General features: G+C 40.4%; 1 protein-coding gene across 1 annotated transcript; it reads left to right on the forward strand.

Moving 5' to 3' along the window:
- Positions 1 to 2,469: 2,469 nt before the first annotated feature.
- On the forward strand, positions 2,470 to 10,625 carry Rbm15 (RNA binding motif protein 15). The gene is made up of 2 exons (XM_015505101.2): positions 2,470 to 6,203; positions 10,256 to 10,625. Exons 1-2 carry the CDS (start codon positions 3,335 to 3,337, stop codon positions 10,276 to 10,278), a joined length of 2,892 nt encoding a protein of 963 aa, XP_015360587.1. The 5' UTR covers positions 2,470 to 3,334; the 3' UTR covers positions 10,279 to 10,625.
- The last annotated feature ends 6,800 nt before the right edge of the window (positions 10,626 to 17,425 follow it).

Genomic DNA, 17,425 nt, shown 5'->3' on the forward strand with positions numbered 1-17,425 from the left:
TTACCAACACCAAAGGAGATTTCAAAGTCGTGGACTTCTAAACCATGGGTTACCGTTATCTTCTCTCAACCCTCTTCACAGCACATGTGTAAATACAGGTTGCTGAAGCCTAAGAACACAAAAGAAAACAAATAACTTATTTTAACCACAGCATGTATCGAATATATGTCATTATTCTGCCCTGTCATGGACACACATGCACACATGGTCACAGGCTATATTTTGACCCTTACTGGTCATGTCCTGTACAAAAACAAAACCTTACTGTTCCTCCAGATAGACTGCCAGTCCCTTTACGCAAGATTTCTTACTGCTGCCAGCTGTGGGTAATAGTGAAGCTACTAGTGTTCCCAAGTGACAAGCCACAGAAGCTTAGAGTGCTACACATACTGATGCCTGTTTGATTCCCAGAATTCTCTTTCTCAATTCTTGTCCTTCCTCAAGTCATTGTCATGAGATTTGGGAAACTATGCTGATTTGCTCTTAATCTTTTCCTATGATCTGTGATCACCTATGCAAGTCAGTTTAGGCCCCAAATAGTTACTCTACATCCTGGTTTATCTGAATTGGTGGTAGGGTCAGGGCAGTGAAAGAAAGAAATTGAAGTTAAGCCTTTATCTGATTATTTACTCCATGTAATAACATGTACAGTGTTCACATAACCTTGAAATGGATCAAACTCCCTTTTGTAAAGTGTTTTTACAAATGGTGTTTTATCTCCTATTGCCCAGATCTTTATCTTTCAATATAATTTTCCACTAAAAGGAAACAGAACTCCTTGGAGAAATGTCTGATTGCATGAGACAGGAATGTACCAGATAGGCCTGGAACAAAACAATGCAGCAGGAGAGAGTGGGAAGAGGAATGCAGATAAAACAGGATTGACATGATCTGATAATAGTTGAAACTGGGTATTAGGTACATGGGAGTTTTTTATATTTAGTATTCCACTTTTGTATTTTTAAACTTTTTCCATAAAACAGTTTAAGGATGATAAAAATAATTGCTATGTTTAAAATTCAAAAAGCATTAGCACATGCATGATAAGAGTTGTTAATAATGCATACAAAGAAATTCTCTCCTCCACTCCAGATGCTCAGCCCTCCTCCTAAGGGCAATCCTAGTAACACTTCCCATGTACTCAAGGAAATTTCTTTTTTTTTTTTTTAAGTTTTTTTTTTTTTTTTTAATATTTATTTTCTAGTTTTCGGCGGACACAACATCTTTGTTGGTATGTGGTGCTGAGGATCGAACCTGGGCCGCACGCATGCCAGGCGAGCGCGCTACCGCTTGAGCCACATCCCCAGCCCTCAAGGAAATTTCTAACAAAATATTTAAAAACATGCATACATTCATACATGTAATGCATATGCAACTTTCTTAAAACCACAATTGGTAGCAAATTATACACATTATTCTCTGACTTGTTTTATTTTAGTAGATTTAATGCAATAGATGTCTACACATTACAATATTGTGAATTTCTTCTTTTCATATTAAGTTCCTTTCAAGTTTCTTTGATGTAATCAACAGATAAAAGGCCCACATCTTCACTATCTCGGGGTGGGGGGATGGTTCAGCAGGCTAACCAGGGTACAGTTTCGGACCTTATAAATTTCCAGGTTTGGAGAAAATATTACCTGGAAAAATGTCATGAATAAAAACACCTTGCATTCTCTACTACAGATCAGATCTTGTAAGATGTGGTAATGAGTACAAGAACTCTCCCCACCACTGCCAGGCACATATTGGGAAGATATAAAGGAGAGCCTACAATTTCCCTTCAGACCGTGAGCGGTAGCGCCACAGGTTGCACAGCCAGTACCTTGCACAGGTGCTTTTCTAACAGAAATAGTCTAAGGAAAGAATAAAAGTTGAGTTTTGAAGTGGATGACAACTACATGAATCAAAGGAGGTGGATCTAGAGGCAGCAATGCGGTTGTGCTTCGGGATTCAAATATAGAATAACCAATGTGCTGAGACCAAGAAGCCACAGAAAAAGTGACTTATCTGCATGGAGCATACATTCTATTTATTTTGTGGGGAGAAGCATTATATAGTAAAAACAAACACAGCTGTATCACATTGCATTGCTCTTTTACAGAATACAAATCCCACGCGGATTCGCAAAGTAGAACAGGCCTCCCAGACGCGACCGCGTGGCCCTCGAGTTTCCGACACGCCCGCGGGCCGCAAGGGTGGGAGCGGCGGCCGCCCCTTGTTACCCCGGGCACCTGGGCGGGAACTGGGAGCGCCCAGAAGAGCCGGACCCGCTCGCCAGGGTTGCGTCTTGAAGACGCTCCTTCCCAGCTCTCGGGATCCCGCTTTTCAGTACGGCCCAGGGCGCAGTGTGAGACGCGGTTCTGGCCCTGAACTTCAGCGAGGCCTGCCCAGCCGGCCAGAGACCGCGGGCGGCGCTTTCTTACGGGGGTGGGGCTTTTTCAGGGTGTTCACGCAGAGACTAGAGGGACTAAGATGGTGTCCGTTGCACTCCCCAGGACAGCTTCCTGAGAAGTCGAGGGCCCCAACACCCGAGCGTTAACCCAGTCCCTTGCCCTGCACAAGTAGGCCAGTGGGGAGCCCGGAAGTTTCTGGCCCCAAGGGCCAACGCACAGCCTCGTGTGCCGCAGGAGGACTGAAAAATGTTTGAGAGAACGTCGAAAGCGCGGGGAGGCGGGCCTGGCGTACAGTCACCATCTCGCGACACTTAAGTGACGTCGCACAGCAAGTGCGTGTTCTAGTCTTTCACCTTCAGTCGGCCTCCTCAGTTTAAGCGAGTGATCGACAGTTACTTCAGCCTATCAACTTCCTCATCAATACCCAATCAGATTTAAATTTCTTTCAGCCGCCTGAGAAGTTGGAAGAAAGGGGTCGAGAGCGCGAGCGAGCAACAGCGCGCTGTTTGTGTCTCGCGAGATCGGTGTATACCAAGCTCTCAAAAAGAAAAAAAAAAAACACAAAACAAAACCCAGAACTGATGATCCGACTTCCCAAATAGTGGGTTTAAGGACAGAGTTATAAACCAATGAAAGGGATGAGGAGGTGGGATCGCTGGTTTCACCGCGCAAGAAGTACCGTTACAGGGCAGACTTTTTGTCCAATCAACGCTTCCAGAGTTTGGGTCAGGTGACCATAGAGTACGAGGGGCGGGGCTACAGCCTGGCGCGAGGAACCGTTAAGATTGACAACGAAAACAACCAATGAGGTACCCGGACTAGGGTGTTGGGAACCCAATAAAAGTGGCTGGGCGGGCGCCTTCCCGGAGCGCGGGGAGATATAAAGACAGACAAACAATTTTCCCAATGAGACTGTAGAAGAGAGAGCTAATTGACCAATGAGATCCGCGGGGCGGGATCCTTTTCCGCGGCGGAGTCCAAGATGGCGGCGTGCGGTTCCGCTGTGTGAAACGAGCGCGGGGTGGCGGGTTAATCAGCTCCGCGGAGGCGACCTCCGACTACCCGCAACAATGAAAGGAAAAGAGCGCTCGCCAGTCAAGCCCAAACGCTCTCGTGGTGGTGAGGAATCGACTTCCCGCGGGGAGCGGAGTAAGAAGTTAGGGGGCTCTGGTGGCAGCAACGGGAGCAGCAGCGGCAAGACCGACGGCGGCGGCGGGTCGCGGCGGAGCCTTCATCTGGACAAGTCCAGCAGCCGAGGTGGCAGCCGCGAGTATGACACTGGTGGGGGCAGCTCCAGTAGCCGCATGCATAGTTACAGCTCCCCTAGCACCAAAAATTCCTCGGGCGGGGGCGAGTCGCGCAGCAGCTCCCGGGGTGGAGGCGGGGAGTCACGTTCTTCTGGTGCCGCCTCCTCAGCTCCTGGCGGAGGGGACGGCGGGGAGTACAAGACCCTGAAGATAAGCGAGTTGGGGTCCCAGCTGAGTGACGAAGCGGTGGAGGACGGACTATTTCACGAGTTTAAGCGCTTTGGGGATGTAAGTGTCAAAATCAGTCATCTCTCAGGTTCTGGCAGCGGGGATGAGCGGGTAGCCTTTGTGAACTTCCGGCGGCCAGAGGACGCGCGGGCGGCCAAGCATGCCAGAGGCCGCCTGGTGCTCTATGACCGGCCTCTGAAGATAGAAGCTGTGTATGTCAGTCGGCGCCGCAGCCGCTCCCCTTTAGACAAAGATTCTTATCCTCCGTCAGCCAGCGTGGTCGGTGCCTCTGTAGGAGGTCACCGGCACCCCCCTGGAGGAGGAGGTGGAGGCCAGAGATCACTTTCCCCTGGTGGCGCTGCCTTGGGATACAGAGACTACCGGTTGCAGCAGTTGGCGCTTGGCCGCCTGCCCCCTCCACCTCCTCCACCATTACCCCGAGAGCTGGAGAGAGAACGAGACTACCCGTTCTATGAGAGAGTGCGCCCAGCATACAGCCTTGAGCCAAGGGTGGGAGCTGGAGCAGGTGCTGCTCCTTTTCGAGAAGTGGATGAGATATCACCCGAGGATGATCAGCGTGCTAACAGGACGCTTTTCTTGGGCAACCTAGACATTACTGTGACAGAGAGTGATTTAAGAAGGGCTTTTGATCGCTTTGGAGTCATTACAGAAGTAGACATCAAGAGACCTTCTCGTGGCCAGACCAGTACTTATGGCTTTCTCAAATTTGAGAACCTAGACATGTCTCATCGGGCCAAGGTAGCAATGTCTGGCAAAATTATAATTCGGAATCCTATCAAAATTGGTTATGGTAAAGCTACACCCACTACCCGCCTCTGGGTAGGTGGCCTAGGACCTTGGGTGCCTCTTGCTGCCCTGGCACGAGAATTTGACCGATTTGGCACCATACGCACTATAGACTACCGAAAAGGTGATAGTTGGGCATATATCCAGTATGAAAGCCTGGATGCAGCTCATGCTGCCTGGACCCATATGCGGGGATTCCCACTTGGTGGCCCAGATCGTCGCCTTAGAGTAGACTTTGCAGACACAGAACATCGTTACCAGCAGCAATATCTGCAGCCTCTGCCCTTGACTCATTATGAACTGGTGACAGATGCTTTTGGACATCGAGCACCTGACCCTTTGAGGGGTGCTCGGGATAGGACACCACCCCTACTATACAGAGATCGCGATAGGGACCTTTATCCTGATTCTGATTGGGTGCCACCTCCACCCCCAGTCCGAGAACGCAGCACTCGGACTGCAGCTACTGCTGTAACTGCTTATGAGCCACTGGATAGCTTGGATCGAAGGCGCGATGGCTGGTCCTTAGACCGGGACAGAGGTGATAGAGATATACCCAGCAGCAGAGACCAGCCTAGGAAGCGTCGGCTGCCTGAGGAGAGTGGAGGCCGACATCTGGATAGGTCTCCTGAGAGTGACAGACCACGGAAACGTCACTGCGCTCCTTCTCCTGATCGCAGTCCAGAACTGAGCAGTAGCCGGGATCGTTACAACAGTGACAATGATCGGTCTTCCCGTCTTCTTCTCTTGGAAAGGCCTTCTCCAATCAGAGACAGACGAGGTAGTTTGGAAAAGAGCCAGGGTGACAAGCGAGACCGTAAAAACTCTGCATCAGCTGAACGGGATAGGAAGCACCGGACAGCTGCTCCCACTGAGGGAAAAAGCCCTTTGAAAAAAGAAGACCGATCTGATGGGAATGCACCCAGCGCCGCCAATACTTCATCAAAATTGAAGTCCCCTTCCCAGAAACAGGATGGGGGGACAGCTCCTGCAGCAGCAGCCTCTCCCAAACTCTGTTTGGCCTGGCAGGGCATGCTTCTACTCAAGAACAGCAACTTTCCTTCCAACATGCATCTCTTGCAGGGTGACCTCCAAGTGGCTAGCAGTCTTCTTGTGGAGGGTTCAACTGGAGGCAAAGTGGCCCAGCTCAAGATTACTCAGCGTCTCCGATTGGACCAGCCCAAGTTGGATGAAGTAACTCGACGCATCAAAGTGGCAGGGCCCAATGGTTATGCCATTCTTCTGGCTGTACCTGGAAGTTCCGATAGCCGGTCTTCCTCTTCATCGGCAACATCGGACACTGCCACCTCTACTCAGAGGCCACTTAGGAACCTTGTGTCCTATTTAAAGCAAAAGCAGGCAGCTGGGGTGATCAGCCTCCCTGTGGGAGGCAACAAAGACAAGGAAAACACCGGGGTCCTTCATGCCTTCCCACCCTGTGAGTTCTCCCAGCAGTTTCTGGATTCCCCTGCCAAGGCACTGGCCAAATCTGAAGAAGATTACCTGGTCATGATCATTGTCCGTGGTGCGTCCTAAAGTCCATGTATAACTTGTATTTACTACTTTGACATGGTTCCTGTTTTGTGAAGTGTGATGGGATACAGCATCAGATCAGATTTTCTTTTTAATTAGTTGTTTAGTTGTCTTTTTTTTTTATATATATTTTTATAAACTTCTTTAAAATAGAAGTCAGGACAGTTTAGCTATTATTTTAAAGTGAAAGGGATGTCCTGAAAGTAGCAAAAGATGGATTTTCTTTAATTAGGAGTTTCTACCCTTGTGAGAAATTTTTTTCCAGTTTTTTCTTCATTTTTTTAAAACTTGATCTTAAAAAAAATCCTCAAAGTTACAAATCCAAATTTTTGAGAAATCAGAATTTGGAGAAAAGAACCCACTGACATTTACAGATAGTAAAATACACCGAAAAGTGGCTTGATTGATGTGTAGATAAATAATTCCATAAATGTTATATGTGTGACAGATTTGATCAGGGATCTCAAAAGCTTATGCTGGTAAATTGCTTAGCAGTATAATTATTTTAATCAGGTATTTGAGTGTTTCTACTAAAATACAGTTTATTCCCGGAGAGTTTGCTGTAACATGCATTTTTATCATTAGTTCTTGAGTTTTGTATCCCGTATTGCACTTTTGGTTTGTAGCTGTAATTGTTCAGTAAAAATTGAGGACTATGTTACAAACCATTTATGTCTTATGCTTACACTAGTATGCAAGAATTGAGTAGGTGCTTTTAAAAATCAGATTTCTTTGGTCAGTTATAGGTGTATGGTGGTGTTTTTACTGACTTTTTCAGAGAGGTATAGCAGGTACAGTTCTAATTTAATTGTGTATATTTGAAAACTCAGTGTTTTTCATCAAAGATGAGTTTTTGGTTTTGAATCCATTTAAATTTCTGGTTTAAATAATAGAAAGAAGAGTGGTCTGCAGGCTCATAAGTCATCTTTTGTTTCATTGGGCATTAATCAACTAGGTTGCAGAATTTTTTTTTGAAAGTCATTGTAATATGCTGTCAATGTGCTTTTTAGAAATTTTGCTTGTATTTTTTTTGTTTTTATAGTCAAACAGTAGTGGTGATATTACATTATTGAAAATGTTTTTAATATTTTTGAAGTTTCATGCGTAATATTTTCACCACTCTGTAGCCACAGAAATTTGAAATGTCAGTATAGGAAAGCCCTTTTTTTAAATTTGTCCAGACACCTATAATTAATATAATTTAGCCCATTTGTATGTTTTTTTTTGTTGTTGTTGTTATTGTTGTTCTTTTTTCTGTTTCCAAAGCTAAGGATGATATGACTTTGGGTTCTTCACAAGGGCTTGTGCAACTTTACAGTAATGAATGACTTTTTGTTTTAACTTTCTCATCTACCCCTCTGTTACCACCCCTTATTTCTCAGGTCATTAGTAACTATGTTTTTCTTCCTTGATTTAAGTGCTGAGGATGTCAGCTAAGGTCCTTGATATTTAATTATGATGAGAAACTTTAGGACCTTCTGGATCATGGTCATGTTTCTATTCTGTGAAAGTGACTTATTCAAAGCCTGGCAGAACCCAACTGTTTTCTTTCTGTTATCAAATCTGGCAGTTTTGAAATAGCACCAATAATAACCCAGGGAAATGTCATGTAATTTTTATTTTCCATTATGACAGGTGTCTAATGCATGTCAGCATGAAAGCCTCATTACTACTGCGTCATCCTTCTTGGTTTTCACTATGCATTATAAATTTAAAAAAAAAAAATTTTGGAGGTTTGGGTTTTTTTTTTTTTTTTTTTAAACTGGAAAACTAACCATTTTGAGAGAAGGAAAATACTAGGCTATGAGTATGAAGGTCCTTGATTTATCTGTAGAGAAAATACCCGAACTACAACCAAGACTTTGGATGACTTTTGATTCTAAAAAGCAGTGATTGGAGTGGAGTAGGCACCTATTCAGAAGCTAATGCAGGTGTGGAGTCTGTGTACATGGGGTTAAAGTTCAATTTGTAAGACAGATACATTTTTTCCAGTTTAAATAATTTCACTAACCATTAACTTTTGAATATCTTTTGATTAGATAGTTGGATAAATGATTTTGCTCTCTAGAGAGTGAAGTCCATGACATCTAATTTTACTATAAGCCAAAATGTGTGTGATTTTCCCTTTTTCTTTTCCTTTTTTTTTTTTTAAATTTGGTATGATAGCCTATTGAAGAGTACTGTGGTTTTTGCTCCATGTTTGTTTGAATCCTTATTTGGCATTGCTGCTTTTGTTAGATCTGGGCAATTTGTGCTTCAGTGTTTTTGAAACTGGCTTGATACCATTTCTAAATGTATGTATTATAAAAAGCTAATGATGTTTAGTTTGGTGCTTACCTTTAGAGTGCCATCATCCCGATGATTTTCTTATTTTTGTTGCCCATTCTGTTGTGCAGGTTCATAATAACTGTAAGTTATCTACTTAAACCTTCAGAATTTGAATGAAAGCAAAAGTCTAAAACTGGTTCTAATTCTTATTAGTCAGAATTTCAAAATCCCGACATTGGATGTTCTTTGTAACACCAAAATTTCTCTTTTTTTAAGTCTTCTTTTCTTTAATTACTTCAGTGTAAATTATTTTTCAGGAACTCAGTTAAAATGAATGGAAAGAAAATTTCTTACATATATTATTTAATTATTTACTAAATATTACTGGTGAAAATAAGATAATTTAATAAGACTTAAGATCACAATTTCAAAATTAGAGAGAGCTGTTGCTCAACTTCTAGCAAATAGTTAATTGATATTGTTTTGTTGATTGTACCTGGGATTCCTCCTGTAAATATTTTTTCACAGGAAAACTTAAATTTCTGGTGTAAGATGTGTACGTTGACTCTCATCCACTGAGAGTAGATAGAGTTTTCCTTTACAAATTGCATCTTAAAATGTTCATCCTGTGGCTGATATAAGCTTTTGTCATGTCGAAGGTAATATACTCCCTTCTTGACTCCCATGAATCATTTGATGTACAGCAGTATAGGTCAGGTTTTTCAGAGTCAGACATTTCCAGGTTTATTTAAAAACTATTTTATGAGCAGGTGTTCACTGATATTATCACATTACTTTTTTGAAAAATGTAAGTCCAGTTTTTTACACAGTGAAATTGCTCATTTTGCAGGAATAGTACTGAACTGAAGTTTGGGTTCATATAGGAACCATTAACCAAAACATTTGTGGAAAAGGAAAGCCTCTTGAGAAGAGGGCCTTAATGACCTTTTATGTGAAAAAAAAAATTTTTTGGAGAGAATTTCTGGATTTTTTTTTTTTTCCTGTTTCTGTCCCAGAGTCTGATTTTGAGATAGGAGTTAGGAATGAGAAAAAGAGGAGAAATGGAGCTAACCCTGTTAATATTATGGTTTCAGTGATGTCCCTAAAGAGAGAAAATGATTTCAGGTAACCACAGTAAAATGTTAAGCTTAATGAAAAGTTTTTATGTGTATGATTTAAACAGAGTTGAAAAACAAGAGTCCTGATGTGTTGTTTGATTGTTAGCAATTGTATGAGTATTTTCTTAACAGAAAATAACAGCTGCTGTTTTTGGTAACATAGATGAAGGTGGATTTTTAAATGGGCTTTGTATCTTGACCCCTTTTGATAATAATGCTCCATATAAATTACAAATTGAAAGAAGAGGGGGTAAAAGTTTGACTAAACTCCACCTTTTTATAACTTCATTTTTAAAGTTATATTTAGGAGATGTTGATTGGTTATAAATTGCTTACAAACTTGCTTTTTCAGAAAAGTTTTGCCACATTTTGCTCAGTTATATGAGGATAAAAGATATTTTCAGTCCTATGATCCTCAGTTGCAGTCTTTAAAAAAACTTACCTTATTGTTCTACTTGTTATTTGTGTATTCATACAGTAAAATCATTTCAAGGTTTGTGCCAGTGGGTATTATTGGTGCTTTTTGAAGTTGAGGTGGATGTCCTATCCAGGAAGGTCTTGTTAATATTATGTTCATCTATAATGGCATAGGGGAAATATATATATTTTTAATATTGTAAACGTTTGTACTGAATAACCTTTTTTTCCCCCCTGCAAGCAAAACTGGTGAACAGTGGATGAAGATATGGAATTCAAAGCTCTAATGGACCTTTTTGAAGAGAAGTTGTGGCTTATGTGGAGTTTACATGGGCCTCTGATGGAAGAAAGCTAATCTGTTTAGTATTTGTGCATTTTACTAAAATGGCAGCTTAACATTGTGTATCTGCTATTGTGATGCCAATGCCGGTGTTTTAAGTGGAAAAAAAAATGACCTCTTTGCTTTGTGCTGTGTACACAAGAGTTCTGGAAAAGTAAAGAAAAACCCTTTTTATGGCTCACACAGCTTAAAAGTAGCTGTCACTCAAACGTGCGCTCACAGTTGAGCTGCTTTTGTTTTATTCTAAATAAATTGTTTCTTTTGAGGAAAATGTTTTTCTGCTTGGAAGTGAATTGACGGCAAACCTTGACCCCTTTGTTTGCAGCCGAGGGGGTACTTGCTGCTGCTCAGATCTTGTATGTCTTGAGCAAGAAGCAGGGAGACCATCAATTTCATTTTGACTATCACGGTGTGTCAATTCTGAAGGATCACTAGTGTTACCGTGACCCCCTTTGTTTGCAGTGAAGGGGATCCTTTGCTTCTCGGTCCTCAACGTGATGAGGGAATGGTGCTGTTTGCTGGCACGCAAGAAGCCGGGGCTAGCACCCTAAGCCTCACCACAGTGCACGAGTCGGGGGCTTTGCTGGTTTGAAGAGCTGGAGTTGCTGAAATTTAAGTTTTGATTTATTTTGTTCACCCATCACGTTTGGCCTTAGTTTCATTTTTAATTTGAAGAAAAGTTTGAAATTGCTTTATCTTGCACTTTTAACATTTCCACCAAATTGCCAAAAGAAGGAGAAATGCTCCGTTTGCTTTTTAAATGTTAATGATGATGTTAATAAAGCCTTTCCTGACACATTTGAGGAGCTCCTCCGTCTCCAGGGGCTTCTTACGAGTTATGCAGTGATGGGTTTAGTTCTGAATGGATGAAGAGTTCCTGAGAGATAGCGTTTGTAATTAGAACCGTTACTTGGTATCTGTGCCTTATTTGACCTGTGGTTCCACATGCCTTGGATGTGCATGCACCGTGACGGTTTCATAGGTACGAACGCACACTCAGGCCCAGTCACTTCGGTTGGTAGTACAGATTGTGAGGAAAAAAAATGGAGGCATCATTAAGGAGGAGAAAGTGTTTGCCTTTAGTTCCTGCATTATCCTGTACAGGGGCTCTTGAGCTTTGGAAGCCTGTTCCCAGTACAGGAGAACAACTCCCCTGTTTGCAGCAGGAGACTTCGGTGCACAGTGACAACGCTGGAGTTCAAGAGGAAGCCAGCAATGCTGCACCATTGGCTTCAGACACCATGGTTGTTTGCCAGTTTTAAACTTAACTAGTTGCAGACGAAGACCTCCTTGAAATGCAGGCTTGTTGGGCTTGTTAAGAATTTTAACCTCGGATGGAAGAGCCCTAGTGCTGTCTGTCTCCATGCGGGATGATGATTGCTAGGCAACAGGTGATTATCAACCAAGGATGCCACGGTTATACTCTGCAAGGTGGTGTTCCGGTGGCAAACAGCTGTATAAACTCTTGTAAACAGGTAAGAGGGTTTTTAGAGGTCAAAAATGCATTGTAATTAATAGGGTGAGGGCATTTAATATTTTGGGTATGTTTCTGTGGTTGGAAGTTCAGGCACTCTGCTAGCTTCCTTCTTCCACTGAGCTACCATATTTACAAAATTCCAAGCCAGAACTTTTGTTCTACTTGATATTATCACTTGGAAAAATTCTTTTAATATGGGAGTCAAAGTGTTAAATTTTTGGTAATGGGTTTGAAATTTGTGACCTTTATATCCTGTAAAGTTTTGACAATTTCCATTAACCTTGGCTTTTGCCTTTGATGTGATGTAATGGTGTAAGATGACTTACTCTATCAAAATGTTGCTCATTTATAAACATTTATAAATTTCAGAGTTAAGAGTTCTATGATATATAACAACAAAAGAAAGTATGCCACTTTTTGGGGGTGAATGATATTTTAGCCAACATGGTTGCTTTTTTTTTTTTCCTTGTCACATAGATTGGTTACAAACTACTACTTTAAGGAATTGAATAGGCAGTATTGAGAAGAGCCTGATAGTTGTCTGCTCTTAACATTTTCATTGTCCAGTTAATCCTACAAGCCCTCTTGAGCCCCAACCCCCCTCCCCCCCAATCCATTAATCAAGTGTGAGGCAACTTATCAGAAGCACAATTTAGGTTTCCTTGCTTTGCTCTAAATGGCATCGAGAATTTGGAATAGAATTTTCCTTTTTTTATCTTTACAGAAGTCTTACAGAATCTGGTAACTACAGAAGCTGATTTGTACTAGCTACTTTATCCATGGTTTCATTGAGACCCTTGGATTGTTTATTTAGACAGCTTATGCACTCATACTTTGATATAGTAAAAGGAACAAAATGAAGAACAGTAGGTTTCTTTTTTTTTTTTTTTTTTTTAAGGTTCTCAGTGTGTTCTACATATGTGACAGCCATCTAAGGCTTTGCTAAAAAAATCTCTTTGCAATTCTTTTAAAGATTTCTATACCTGCTGTAAATGTCAGTTTTCAGTGCATTTTCTCTATTGTGCTATTCCACTTTATAAACCCATAAGTGTTTTTTTCTAATTAGCAAGCAAGCAAATATTTTAAATTACTGGAGTTTTGGGAAGATTATGTTATACTTTCAACTTATTTCTATATGGTTGGTCTCTTTCTAAAGTCTCAGGATTCTTCTCAAGAAGGTAGAAGAAGTGTTGCGTTTATTTATATTTAAAATCATTATGCAAAAATATATGTAGTACGGTAATGTTTTGAAACTGCAGTACTCATGAGATTATTTATTCCTGCTCAACTGGGTTGTTAGGTACAGAGTTTTTATAAGTTGGAAACTGCGCTGTAGAATTAATTGTTTGGTTTCCCAGTGTCTTTTATGTGATCATAATTTAGTGTTCTGCAAAGGGCATAGTTCCAGAAACACCTCTGAATTGACTTGGGTTTATTTTGTGAAGTTTGACTGCAAGTATTAATATTGGAAATGAGGATCACCTGACTTCATTAAAACAACCCAGATTTTATAAATTGCCACTTTCATAGCATGAGTCATATAATTATTTAAGAGCAGTGTATCTGAGGTAATAAATTTACTGCCTGTGGCTTATACAGCATCTTATTTTCTTTTTTAAATAATATATCTAATTATGCCTTATCTGACTACCACCTTTATCTCTCACTCAAATTTATTCTCTGGGCTTCCCTATTTAAAAGATCTTTTCATTTAGAAACTTGAATCTAGTTTTAAGTTCTTAGAAGGGAAATTTTTATTGAATAACAATTTCTTCAAACCTTGAAAAAGCTTGGTTTTAGCAGAAAAGAAGTTTTTGGCCTTGAGGTAAAATTACTTCACATGCTTCAGCTCAAGTGACTATAATATTCAGCTTCCAGTTAAGATTTCTCTACAATCATTTGAATGCTGGCTGTATAATTAGGAACTAAGGTGCTAGGAATAGGAAGTACAGATCAGATACTCTCTACCCCCTTTAGCAACGTATACTCTAATTGGGGAAACTAGATTGAAACAGATAAATAATTAAATATTGGAAAAATTTAAACAGTTTACATCAGCTATAGGAAGGAGGTCACAGGTCATTATTTAAGTGGCAATAAATTTTTGTGGGTGATATGGATATATGGAATAAGTTGTAATGGTCAGTAAAGGCTTTACAGAAGAATTTGTTGAAGACGGACATAGAGTAGTGGAAGGAGATTGGGATCCACAGCCTAGGCAGGAGAGCATGAGTAGTAATATAGCAGCTGCTTGCTGGTCCACTGAAGATATGATGCAAACTACAGCCTGGAAAGCTAGTAAGATGGTTGAATCAACAAAAAAGGGCAAAGCCAGTTTGAGGAGGGTAGAGTGAAAATGGATGATAAGTTGGAACATTTTTGATAGCAGTAATTTATTGAATATCACTTCAGGCCAAACATTCTTCAAATTGTCTCATTTAACTCTCACCACATACCAGAATCTGACAGTAAGTGATGGGACTGGAGTTATAACCAGGACTTTGTCTCAGCTAGGGCTCTTTTGGACACTATGTTGTTATGTCTCACTATTTTTTTTTTTTTTCTGGAGTTTAGGGATACTAGAGAATATGCCTGCAAACTAGAGAATATGCCTGAGCAGTGGATTTCAACCTATTAACATTTGCAGTACTTGGGAAGCAAGCTGGTGGTGCATGTCTGTAATCCTAGCAATACAAGAGGTTGAGGCAGGAGGGTCACAAGTTCAAGGCCAACCCCGGGCAACTTTAGTGTTATCCTGTCTCAAAATCAAAAATAAAAAGGGGCTGGGAAGTTAGTTCAGTGGTACAGTACCCCAGTACCACAAAAGCAAATAAAAAATAAAAATAAACCTTGGGGAAACAGGCTTTTTGCTCCACCCTGGACATTTTGTAATGTTAGGATCAGGATGGTCCTGGAATGTTTATTCTTTTATAAGTTCTCCAGGTAATTCTGTTACATTCTATGGTTAGTGGGCTGCAAGTTGAATAATACTGGTACATAGAGTGCTTGAGGTGTAAAGCTAGAATGATGTTGTATTTGAGGATGAAGAGAAGATGGTGGGGCTGGGGAAATAGCTCAGTTGGTAGAGTGATTGCCTTGCATGCACAAGGTCCTGAGTTCAATCCCCAGCACCAAAAAAAAAAAAAAGAAGAAGATGGTGCTGGTAAAAGAAACCTAGGTGACAGCAAGAATAGTATTCTGTTTCAGAGGTTGAGAGGAGAAGCTTCCAGAAGATAAACTCAAAGCTGTTGGAGCAGACAGGGAGAGTAAAACTGCACATACCATCAGATTTGTCACTTAAAATTGTCAATTAAGTAACCGTTTTATATATGTAATTATTTCTTCTAGATAGTCTTGCTTAGTATTTAATTTTGCCTAATAACAATCTGCAAAGGGCCAGTGTTTACTTTATGAAATGCTTAAAGGTATGCCAGAAAAGTTTTGGAACTTGGCTAAGGAGTACACAACCAAGAACTGATTCAGGTGTACTTGAATTTTTAGACATTAATCTAAAAATAATATGACTGTAATCTAGCTTAAAATTGAAAACAGTTCTGGAATTGAGTGAGTTCATATGTATGTATACAAAAGTTGTTTGAATTTATGGTTCATAACCTTCATCTATTACTTTCTGACCAGGTTACTAATAGGACTTCTTTTCTAAGAATTCCAGGTTGAGCATCCCTTATCTGAAATCTGAAATGCTTCAGAATCTGAAAATTTTCCATCTTCATGTTGATGTTCAAAAAGTTTCAGATTTCTAGGCTGAAGGATATATTTATGAGCAGAGTGCTTGCCTGGTGTGCTTGAGTCCCTGGGTTGGATCCTCAGCATTGCAAAAAATAAAACAGAACAACACGGATTTTTCTCAAAAAAAATTTCCCAATTTTTTTGGGGGGGAAAATTAGGGATGCTTAATCAGTAAAACCTTTGCAAATATTCCAAAGTCTTGAAAAAACTGCAAAATCTGAAAACACTTAAGGTCCCAGGTATTTCAGATAAAGGACACTCAAACTGTATGGGTGAAGTTGAGTGTATCTTTGTCCTGTATGTGACTGGAAGGGTTCTTATTTTGTATGATCTATATTGTATTTAATAAGATTAGCTAATTAATTCTTAAATTATTTGGTTAATTATTATAATAGTATATTGATAGAAAAAGTAATAGATAAATTTCTCTTCTCATGGAGCTTACATTCTGGTGGAAGCAAGGAGGTGGTAAAGTTTGACTTGTAATCTAAATATTTAAGGCAGTGAAAGCCATTGGAGATGTTCAGCAGGGGGAGAGTTTAGGATTTGATCAAGATTTGACTACCTGTGGCTGGGGTTGTAGCTCAGTGGTAGAGGGTGTGCTTAGCTGGCCTGGGGATATAGCTCAGTTGGCATAGAATGCTTGCTTTGCATGCACAAGGTCCTGGGTTCAATCCCCAGCACCAAAAAGAAAAAAATTAAAAAAAAAAAAAGTAGAAAGAATGTGTGCTTAGCATGCCAAGAGGTCCAGCATTCAATCCTCACCACCAAAAGAAGAAGAAGAAAAAAAATTGACTGTCTCAGGAAAGTATTGTATAAATTTACTTTAAATGCTAAGGAAAATACATTTTTAGCTTTTCAGATCCTCAGTAAGACTGAATATATTCTTGCTTAGAGATCAGCAGTATTTTATTTAGTGGGGTTTTTGTGTTTTGGGAGTTTTGGAGGGGAAGTGATGCTGGGGATTGAACCCAGGGCTTCGTGCATGCTAAGCACATGCCTTAACACTAAGCTGCTTATTAGTATTCTTTATAATAATATAAATAATATTTTTTCTTAGGGTTCATAGTTGACTATTCTGAACTTTCAAAGCAGTCAGTCGTCTTTCTTGTATATCCTCATTTTTTTCAATGTGCTACTTGGTGTTCTTTCTGCTTTCAGCAAATTGTCATGACAGTTTTCACTGTACTCATATTTCTAATATAACACACTGGCCAAGCTTTCTGAATTTTATAACTTGACTTTTTTCTGGTGGTATCAAACTGAACTCTCATGCTAAAAATTAATTAAGAGGGTCTTTTGTGAAATAGCTATCATTCTATGCTAAGCAGGTACATTTGTATATAATTTTTAATCACTGAATTGTTGTCTTGACTCTTCTCAGGTGACTAATGGATTTCCTTTTCACCCAGGAAAAAAGACTTAATGAAAAGAAAAATTATGCATGAGCATAAATTATTGTATCTGTGTCCACAATAGAACTACCATTATAGGCAAAATTAATATTTTCAGGTGCTATATATGTACTTGTATTACACATTTAAGGCAGTTGGGAAAATTGATGTCCCATAAAATTGATTTGCCTTTTAGCATGTAGAAATTGATTATAGAGTTTTACCTAGCTCCCAAAATAAGTATCTTACATACTCTAGGTTGTGTATGTTCTTTATATAAACAGAAATATGTCAGTAAACTGGACTCCTTAATTGGAATTGGAATTTTTCTGCATTCTGTAGCAGAGGTCTCAACCTTGTCTGCACATTAGAATTACCTGTGGGGGGCTGGGGATGTGGCTCAAGCGGTAGCGCGCTCGCCTGGCATGCGTGTGGCCCTGGTTCGATCCT

Source organism: Marmota marmota, unplaced genomic scaffold (assembly GCF_001458135.2).
Source record: "Marmota marmota marmota unplaced genomic scaffold, marMar, whole genome shotgun sequence".
Classification (NCBI taxonomy): Eukaryota; Metazoa; Chordata; class Mammalia; order Rodentia; family Sciuridae; genus Marmota; species Marmota marmota.